Raw genomic sequence first — 10,968 nt, 5'->3', positions numbered from 1 at the left:
GACACACAGTCACATGAAAAGGAGAGGTTAGTCTTGACTAATCTTAATGAGGGGGACTATGTGGCCTTATCTTTTGATGATAATGACAAAGTGGTCAAGCTGATGGGTACCACAAGGGTACCAAAAACGCGGGTATGATTTTTGGAAAAAAAAATAAAAAATATTTTAAAAATATTTTTCTTGAAAATTTTTTTTTGGACGTTTTCTTTTCTGCTATAAATAGAGCATCCATGCTCACACTTTAGACATAGAGATTGCCTCTATAGTGCTCACGAAGTGCTGCCACTTCTCTTAGAGAGAAGGCGTCCACAAACCACTAAGAGAGCAAAAACTCTAGTGGACTAATAAGGTGCGTATTAATTGAGCATTCAATTAACTTTAGGAATAAGGTATGTGTGCTATCTCCTATTCTAATCTCTCTAATAGATTAGTAAGATTCAATTAGCTATGTGTGTGTGTAATATCTCTTACTCTAATCTCTCTAATAGATTAGTAAGATTCAATTAGTTTTAAGAAAGATATGTGTGTATGTGTGTTATCCCTTACTCTAATCTCTCTAATAGATTAGTAAGATTCAATTAGCTATGTGTGTGTGCTATCAAAAAGATTAGTAAGATTCAATTAGCTATGTGTGTGTGCGTGCTATCTCTTACTCTAATTTCTCTAATAGATTAGTAAGATTCAATTAACTTCAAGAATGATGTGTGTTTGCTATCTCTTATTCTAATTTCTTAATAGATTAATAAGATTCAATTAACTTCAGAATGATGTGTATTTGCTATCTCTTACTCTAATTTCTCTAATAGATTAGTAAGATTCAATTAACTTCAAGAATGATGTGTGTTTGCTATCTCTTACTCTAATTTCTCTAATAGATTAGTAAGATTCAATTAGTTTTAAGAAGGATATGTGTGTGTGTGTGTGTGCTATCTCTTACTCTAATCTCTCTAATAGATTAGTAAGATTTAATTAACTTTAGAAAAGATGTGTGTGTATGTTTTCTCTTAGAAAAGGATGTGTGTGTGTTCTCTTTTACTCTATCTTTCTAATGGATTAGTAAGATTCAATTAACTTTAGAAAAGATATGTGTGTATGTTTTCTCTTACTCTAATCTCTCTAAGTATACCTACTCTCTCTAGTTAGTACATCTTCACTATTAACTTATGTATAGTTAATTGAAAGTTGATACATAAGAGAACTCATCATATTCTTATTATACATGATGAAATTATCATTCAACAATTTTGTTGTCAATTAGATCACGTAGAATTTTGAATAATACTAAAAATTGATTTAGTTGAAGTATAGAAATGGAAGTTAGAATTGGATTAGAAATGTCATGCATAAAAGTAATGCAGTCCTAAACTTTCACTCGTAGTTTACACACTTAATTTTTTATTAATTACGATTAGCAAATATTTGATGTAAAGAAATTAGATATAGAACAACAACACTAAGTGTGAATCCGAGTTGACGAGGGTTCAAATCGCAGACTCTCTTTGGAAACAAGGAGATTACTAGGGAAATTGACCAATTTAAAGTTCTAAGTGTATAACATAAGTGTAATACAAAAAAAAGGCTCCAAAGCGTGCTCGAACCCAAGGCGCTAATGATCATGAAGCTGGTACAAGTAACGGTGGAACTCCTACGGAACATGCTATGTCTCCACCAATCGGACCAATCGGAGCTATGGTACAGGTTAGTATTGCAGTTCAAGTTATGCATCATTGCATATGCGAGACCATAGAAATATAATATTTACCTTATGAAAAGGAAACATGGACCGAAACCACGGGGCTTAACCCCAAGAAACTCGGCATATGTTTGACAAGTAGGAAAGATTGTCTGGTTAAACTGGTTGTTATAGGAAAGAATGTTTGTCCAAAACCTTCGGTAGGGTTTCTCTCAACTCTCTCTACTTATTAGCGCTGGTATTATGTGGCAATTGTTGAGGCGTGAGATGACGCCCAGGATGGCACCGCTGATGCTGTGGTGGGAGTACACCCAGATTAGCCCAGCTGGATACTGCAGTTTTGTTTTTCTGTGGCGTGAGGATGACGCCCAGATTGGCACCGTTGTTGCTGTGGACGGGAGTACGTCGAGATTAGCACAACGAGTACTTGTCGAGCGGTATGGGACGCTCATGAGGACAAGGGTTTTTATAAATAATGTATATACCGATCGGACATAATAGCGCCAGTATAGAGATTCTTGAGTGAACCTAATCCAAGGGTTGTTGGTTTAAAATTGGACGACTTCTTGTTTGACTATTGTTTGTAATACTGATTGAAGGGCTGTTTTAACGAACCAGTATCATAAATAAAGTAAAGGAACATGTATGTTTAAACAGTTTGGTAGTAATTAGATAACAAAATAAGGGTGAGTGTGGTGTGGAAAGTGGGAGAATGATACCCCGACGGTATCATTGTATGGACGGGTGGACCCGATGAGTCGGGTAACTTTCCAACGCTAGAATTTTTTTTTATTAGTCATAAATATTAAAAGAGACAAACCTTGGCGGCTATGCTTCTGAAACATGGGAAAAAAAGCGCACAGGTTAGTCACTCTAAGATTTATACTTTTAGGTATAATTGATTGTAGATAGTTTTTAGATAGGGTTATGGTGGTCACGCTCCGCCATAGTGAGATAGGACCAATCCTTCACTAACGGTTCATGCCTGTGGCTATGTAGTAGCTAAGGCAATGTCCGTTGGTTTTTCTTTTTCAGCATTGGAGACCTATCAAAGGTACTCCGCTCCTCTCAAAAAGGGGCAGGGACCTCACAAGAAAGGATGAACAGAACAATCATGGAGCGAGCACGGAGCATGCGGCTACATGTAGGTCTACCGTGAGCTTTGGGCGGAAGCAGTAAGTATGTCTGTGTACTTAATCAACCGGTCACCCTCAATGGCATTGTATGGGGGAGTTCTAGAGGAGGTGTGGATAGGTAAACCGGTGAACTATTCATTTCTCAAAGTGTTTGGGTGTGAGGCTTTCATGCACGTCGATGGAAGCCTAAGGTCAAAGCTAGATGCAAAGTCCAAAAATTGTTTCTTCATTGGCTATGGAGAAGGTGACTTTGGGTATCACCTATGGAATCCTAAAGATGGTAAAGTAGAGATGTTATTTTCAACAACAAAATATGTACAAAGATTACTTGGAAAAAAAAAAAACAAAAGAAACAGGTGATGAGTACATGGAGCTTGAGGACGGTGAAGACTCAAGGAGTGCAAACAGTGACAATGTGTAACAACGTCAACCAAATGAGGAGCCTCAACCTATTCCCCAACGATCCACAAGAGCAAGTAGACATCCAAAAAGGTTTATTCCTTCCTTCAACCATCTCTTGATCTCAGATTCTGGAGAGCCGGAATTATACGAGGAAGCTATGCAACACGAATCCAAAGAAGAATGGATAAAGAGCATACAAGTGGAGATGGACTCATTACATCACAACCAAACATGGGAGTTGGTTGAGTTGCTTAAAGGTAAGTGGGCACTTCAAAACTAATGGGTGTATAAGCTGAAGGAAGAAGAAGGTGGTAAGAAAAGGTACAAGTCTAGGCTTGTGGTAAAAGGGTTTTCTAAAAAGAAAGGTAATAACTTCAATCAAATATTTTCTCCTGTTGTAAAAATGAACTCAATTAGGCTTGTCTTAAGCCTTGTGGTTGCTTATGATTTAAATCTTGAAAAAATGGATGTAAATACATCATTTTCTCACGGTGACTTACAGAAGGAAATTTACATGCTTCAACCAAAGGGGTATGAAGTAAGGGGTAAGGAGAAAATGGTTTGCAGGCATCAAGACAATGGTACTTGAAGTTAGATCGATGGATGTTGGATCATGGATTCAGAAGATGCAACTCAGATCACTGCGTCTACAAAAAGAACTTGGGAGATGGAGAGTTCATCATCCTAATGTTGTATGTTGATGACATGCGGATTGCAAGTGCTAACATGCAGGACATCAAAGACCTAAAAGAAGAACTGTCTAAATCTTTTTCAATGAAAGATTTAGGTGTTGCAAAGAGGATACTTGGTATGAAGATTTCAAGGGAAAGGACAAAGAAGACAATAAAGCTATCTCCAGAGGATTACATCAAGAAGGTACTAGAAAGGTTTGTAATGCAAAATGCAAAAACAGTTTCTACACCTTTGGCTGGTCACCTTAAACTAACCAAGGATATGTGTCCAAAGACACAAGAGGAGATAGCCTATATATCTAAAGTTCCATATGCTGAAGCGGTAGGTTCTCTTATGTATGCTATGGTCTGGACAAGGCCGGGCATTGCACAAACAATGGTAGTTGTAAGTAGGTTTATGGACAACCCAGCTAAAGAGCACTGGCAAGCTGTGAAGTGGATACTTAGGTATCTAAAAGGGACAACAACAAATGCTTTGTATTTTGGAGGAACTAATATTTTTCTTCAAGGGTATGCTGATGCAGATATGGCAAGTGACAAAGATACTCGAAGGAGCACTACTGGCTATGTCTTCACAATTGGAGGCACAGTAGTAAGTTGGACTTCAAAGCTGTAGAAAGTGTTTTCACATTCTACCATGGAAGCAGAGTATGTAGCAATGCTGGAGGCAAGCAAAGAAATTATGTGGCTTCACAGATTCTTAGAAGAGCTTGGATTCAAACAAGACAATTTTTTCTTGTACAGTGATAGCCAAAGTGCTATCCATCTTGCAAAGAATTCATCCTTTCATTCAAGGACAAAGCACATTGAGCTGAGATATCACTTCATACGCACTCTTTTGGAAGACGGACAGCTAAAGCTAGGAAAGGTGCATACAAGTGAAAATCCTGCAGACTTCTATACAAAGGTGGTCAACATGGAGAAGTTGATCTTTTGCTCATCTTCAATTGGCATTCAAGGATAAGAAGCCAGGATGGAAAGCAGTCACAGGTTTCATTTGGAGATCAGTCTCGAAGTGGGAGATTGTTAAGTATGGAGCCTGATTTACCCCTTGTAATTTTTTGTGTTAAAAATACACATTTTTAAGGCCCCCATTATGAGGAGAAGCCATCGTGCATAAAGAAAAATCACTCGTTGGAGAGTGGTCGGAAAATGACCACGGTCGGTTGGCCAGTGGTCGGAAGTCAATGGCCGGTGTGGCCGGTGGCCGAATTCAAAAGCGGGCTTGTCTTCTCAAGGGCAGCCACACATGGGCGGCGGATTGGAGGGTCCAATTTGGACACTTATCTACACAAGGGCAACTACACATGGCTGCCTCTCATGAGAGAGGGTAGCCCTTTTGGCCTATAAAAGGTAGCCCTTTTGGCCTCTTCTACACACAAAAATGGTATTGTGAAGCATTGTGGTGCATTTTGAAGTTGATGTGAGATGGTGAGAGTGAAGCAAGGCGGGAGCTCCAAAAAGGTATAATCCCTTTGTAATCTACTTCTTGCTTTGAAGTACTAAAGCCATTGAGTGGTTGTTTTCCCGTGAACATAGTCCACATTCGATGAACCAGGTATATTGTGTGTACTCTCTCTCTCTCTCTCTCTCTCTCTCTCTCTCTCTCTCTCTCTCTCTCTCTCTCTCCTCTATACTCTCTTGTGTGTGAAAATTATCTCTCTCCATTAAGTAATCTACTCAATTATCTGCTTAGCTACATCATATTTCCTAACATTCGTGTCTATCTCGACATGGGGCCAATGGTAAAGGGTTCCAAGGGAGAGATGATCGGTCAAAGAGCAAGGTTAGCTATTGGAGCTTAAATACCTTAGGGTTAGCTTCATTAAAGACCCCCAAAGGTTAGTGTTAAAATTCCTTTGAACTTAGGTAAGCTAGGACTGAGCTTGAGGTAGGAACCCGGTCCAAGATTGAGGTGCTTATCGTGCTTGCTGAATAAGGTGCTTGAGGTGCTTGTCGTGCTTGACGACTAAGGTGCTTGAGCTTCTTGTCATGCTTGCTAACTAAGAAGCTTGACGTGCTTGTCGTGATTGCCGACTAGGGAGCTTGAGGTGCTTGTAGGAACACTACCCAAGCTTGAGGTACTTTGTCATGCTTGCTGACTAAGATTCTTGAGGGTAAGGTGTTCCACAAAGTCAACAAAGATCCCTACAAGGAGGGGGCAAGCTCTACAAGAAGGGGCTAGAGAGAGAACACACACACGCTCACAAAAGGTAAGCTTGGTACAAAGAAAGCAAATAGGGCACTTGTCAGGCTCTTCCTCATGTTTCCCTCATGGTGTGCCTAAAGCCTATTGGTTGGTCTCCAAAGGGGTCCAATGATAAATTAGTTAATTTAATTAATTGTTTTAGCACTTATCATGTCCTCTCTCTCAAAGGGGAAAGGGGGACATTGTCCCAAGCCTACCCTTGTTGCTTGATATGCCTCTTGCAGGTGATTGGCTAGGCCTAAAGGGGTCCAATGAGCTTCAAGCATGAGCTACAAGGGGGGGTCAACCAAAGCAAGAAGGGGGGCTTCTTGGGGGGTATACTCTCCAACACACACTCTCATGGTGTGAAGTGAAAAGTGCAAGAGCTTCATCTCCTTCTCCAAGCTAGTAGAGAAATTGAGAGCCTACACCAACACTCTTGGCTATGGAATGTAAATCCAACCAAGAGCCATGCTTCAATGCTTAACCTTGCCATCTTCTCCATCTTCATTACTATGCTATTATGTATGCCAGTAAGAAGAGTGATGATAAGTGAGGAACTACTTCTTTCTTCTATGGAATGTTTCTTCTTCCTCTTCCCTACCCTCATTCACCGCTAGCTCCCTCCACCTTCAAAGGTGTTTGAGGCCTTGAGACTGAGGCTTGGAATAGTTAATGCTTTTAACAAAGTTTATGTTATGCTCGTGATGCATGAAGATTTCCATCTTCATTGCCACAAGGAACACAAAGATTGTATTCTACCAAGTCTCTCTTAATGGAAGAATCTATAATACAAATGCCTATTGGAGGGGGGACTATCCGCTCCACATAAATCTGGTTCTGAATTGTTGTCATGTTCTCTAAACTCTCTCTTGCAAAAGTATTGTTCATGCCAGGTTAACTAAGTACTATGTTTATGTTGCTACACCAATTAAGTTCACCCTCTATGCTCACAAAGTAATCTCACAAAAATTCTCTCTAATTTTCCTAATTCCGTTACTCCCAAAGTTCATAGGCCATTTCCATTACAGAAGATGAAGAAGCTCAAGGCACACAACAGAGAGTATATTGCTTAGTGTACAAATAGAAAGCTTAGTTTTCCATAGAGTGATGGGAGTGTATACAATGCACAGGGGAAAAGACCTCCTAGTGAGGGAAAAAGGGCCATAGAAATTTCTAAGTGTGTTCACATACATCACTACCACATATATGGTAACAACTCCCCTGGGAGTGATGCGGTGAATGAGATCTGACACATAGTGTATAGGAAAGTGTCATGCCCTATGGACATGATAAATCCACAAAGGGAAGAAAGACTAAAAGCTTCGAACTTCTCACGAGGCAATGGCTTTGTGAATGCATTTGTAATATTATTCTATGTCAGCACATAGGCCTGCATTTCGAGTCCATTCGAGTGCCGAAATGGCATGATGACCTAGAGTCGTGAGAAAGGACATATGCAAATTTCCCTAATCTCTGAGTGTTGGTTTTCTTGTCAAGTTGTTGCATTATCTTGTTAAGGTTCACTTCTTGAGATTGACGATCTCAAAGAGTCTTTGTGCCCCATCCGAGTCACTTCCCTAAGTATTGACATTATGTTAGTGCCAAATCGCTATGCTACAGACGTTGGAAAGGGGGAAACGGGAAAACCACCAGCACACAATTTGAATGCCTCTCTATAGCCCAGTGATTACACAACACCCCTATCCCCTATCAAACACACACCTTGATACACAATCTGCAAAAGACTACTTCCTCAAGCCCGTACTCAACCATCCCGACTACCCACACCCAATCACAAAGCATACAATGATACCTTATGCCTTCGATCCTTCAACGCACCATATTTTGCATCTCAAAACCGGATGACACACTCTTGTCCGATCTCTCACATGTGCAACACCCACAAATATGTAACTCCAAACTTTACATACACATGACATATATGGCATCCATATAGAGAGCATTCATAAACTTGACACACCCAACACTTACATAGATTGATGATGAGGGTGCATAGATAACTAGAGAGAAAAGGGAGAAAACTCGGTCATGATGAGTTTGAAATTCAATAGAGGTCTTTACAATTGATGGCGTAGCTTGCGACATTGCTACGTATGTTAGCACATGTTCCACTTAGTCCACTTGCCGTCCATATCGGCCTTCGGTATTGTAGGTTACTCCCAAGTCTCTCTTCATGCAATGCTAATTTCTGACTCCGTCCCTTATTAGCCTTGGCCTCAATTCCCTTTGATTGCAGTGGCCTCCTCTTCTCTACTGCAAAATGGTGCCAAAGTCTCCAACCCCCAGCTTCACATGCCGCTCTCGGACATTCACTTTGCAACGATCTTTATCTGCTACTACAGGTCTCCCTCTTCACCTTTTTTGCCTTGCTCACAACCTGCGCATACGATGCCCCTTGATAGCTCACGGCTTTCCTCGAGCAACCAACATCACTTTACCCACCTTCTATTGCTTGTCGCCAACCTGTTCATGGAAGCCATGCACAGTAGGCTTTGGTCCCTCCTGCTCTTAACACCATGGTGCTGCTTGCGCCCTTCTATAGTAGCTCCTCAAACCGCTTGTACATGAACACCCATAGAGGTTAGCTTTCCTCCAACACTACCTTGATCCAACCTCTGCTCACCAGGTCCTGCAAGTGGCCATCTCCATCACCTCAACCCTCCAAAAAATGCAGCTCTCAAGCCTTCCCCAACCGCCTGCACATAGCGCCCCTCTTCTCCTTCTGTGGCGCTGCCTTGTAGCCCCTCTTGCATGCAACTAGCACCCCTTTCTTCATGAACTGCAGCCCGGGCTCCCCATCTCTCCAGCACCTTGGCTTGCTCTGTGGTATTCGGCAGTCCCTCCACCTGGCCTCACTCCCTTGCAGGCTTGAGCCCCCGGCCCTGCTCTGTTGGCGGCCCCTAAAGCCGGCTCCTCCTTGGCCCTGCACCCCTCCTTCGACTTGCCATCCTTGGCCCTTCCAACCCCTCACACTGCAGCGCTCCCCTGCCTTCTTGTCAAGCTGCCCCCTCGTTTTTGGCAACTCTTGCTCAGGGCCAGCCTCCTGGCGCTCCCCATGCAACCTCCAGATGGCGCCTCTTTCCTTCAAGCAGCCTGCCACCTCTGCGGCTCTTTTTTTTTTACTGTTGCAACCTTTTAAAAATGCTTTTTTTCCTTTTTTTTAACTTCTGGCTTGGGCAATGTTCCCACGCATCCCATGGCTCCTCTTGTCGACCTCAAAACAATTCTCCAAGGCTTCATCGTAATTTTTAGTTGGAGAAGTGTCATTCCCCGGTCTACGAGCATTCAAAGAGACTTGGACTCGTCAAACATGAGAAAGCATTCTGCATATATTGTGGCATCATTTGAAGATGAGATCCTTCATCCCTTGGCACCTTCAAGCATCATGACCTGGAAAAGCTTCTTAACCATATCTGACCTATTAAATGTCTCATTTGGCACACACATCTCAACCATGCTAGTTGTACCTTGCATCAAATAGCCACTGAAGCACTTTGTCATTTGCTTGCAAATAACCATGTACCAGCTTTTGAGCTCTCCTTGGGCCAACCAAATCTGGCTGCACCATCATTGCCCACCCCCTCGTTGAGCATTCATGCTCAACCACATTCTTATTTAGGTAAAATAGTATTGCATAGAGAGAATGATATAAAATAACTACATAGACTGCATAAGAAAAAATATATAATGGCTATATAGATAGAATAGAGATAGAGCGAAAGTTGTCTGCTACTGCATCACCCTCTAGGGTGATGTCTACTACTGCATCACCCTCTAGGGTCAAATGGAAAGCTCAAAGCTTCCCCAAGCATGGCATAGAGTCCACCTAGACCAAAAACAAAACATTGGCCATTGCCATCCACCTGTAAAGCATTCACATTGAAGCCCCTCTTTGCACTTGTAGGCCAATAGACAGGTCACCCTAACAGCTCTTCATAGCACGGAGCTTTGTCACCCTGCATCCACAAGCCTTCCTGCCAACCATAATCATACCTTCGATCACTTGAAGCACCGGTACCATAAGCAGCTATCATGTCGTCTGCTATAGAACCCTCCATATCATCATCTTTATCACATGAGCATTGAAACCTGCATAGTACACCCTGCAAAGCAACCTGTAACAACATAGCTATCAACAACAGAACACATAGCTTCAATGCCTGGTCATTTTCTTGAGCTTGTTGCATAGCCAAGCAAACCTGATCCCTTTGTAAACCTGTATCCAAACCCTCTAAAATTGGCTCTAAAACCAATTCTTCATACTTAATAGCGTGACCTGCTAGAGCTTCAACCTGTTCTTCAAATACCTCATCACCTGCATGGCTGGTGGCACCTTCCTCTCTGCATGGAACCTCTCCCTTATAGGCTGCACCTGTATCAGTTTCCATAGAGTCATCTTCCGGAGCCAGCTCTCCACGGCTACACACAAACTCTGGAACTACATTGTGCACCTCTACATGCTTATCAAGGCAAGGTTGCCCCACCCCCTGCATAGACTAATCAACTTGACATACCTTTGTTTCTGCTTATAGCTCTTGCAAGTCATCCTCAAAAACCTGCTCTTCAATTAGGTATGATGCACAATCAAACCATACCTCTTCCTCCAATAGGGACTCACCATCACAAGACATTCAATAGGGCTGCTCGACTGGCAGATTCACACAACGTGCAACACTATACTTCTCTTCAACCTTTAGCTAGCTAGCAGGCAACTCGCATACATTTTGTTCCACCTCATCTACATGAAAAACATCATAAGTTTCATACCTAGAAAAACGGGATTCTGTCTCCCACATGCTATCTGTGTCCAAACTGCTCCTGGAGCTATGAGAA

The 10,968-nt window shown here is 41.9% G+C and overlaps 1 protein-coding gene across 1 annotated transcript; it reads right to left on the bottom strand.

The window, feature by feature from the left end:
- Positions 1-10,052: 10,052 nt before the first annotated feature.
- Positions 10,053-10,643, bottom strand: LOC147428362 (uncharacterized). Its single transcript, XM_086496835.1, has one exon. It carries the CDS (start codon positions 10,626-10,628, stop codon positions 10,053-10,055), a length of 576 nt encoding a protein of 191 aa, XP_086352961.1. The 5' UTR covers positions 10,629-10,643.
- Positions 10,644-10,968: the final 325 nt, after the last annotated feature.

This window comes from Adiantum capillus-veneris, chromosome 23 (assembly GCF_014529385.1).
Source record: "Adiantum capillus-veneris isolate H3 chromosome 23, ASM1452938v2, whole genome shotgun sequence".
Lineage (NCBI taxonomy): Eukaryota > Viridiplantae > Streptophyta > Polypodiopsida > Polypodiales > Pteridaceae > Adiantum > Adiantum capillus-veneris.
This window is presented reverse-complemented; position numbering and strand designations above follow the sequence as displayed.

Excerpts from the sequence above, each read along its gene's own strand:
- LOC147428362 (XM_086496835.1), bottom strand. The coding sequence starts at position 10,628 with ATGCAGGGGGTGGGGCAACCTTGCCTTGATAAGCATGTAGAGGTGCAC.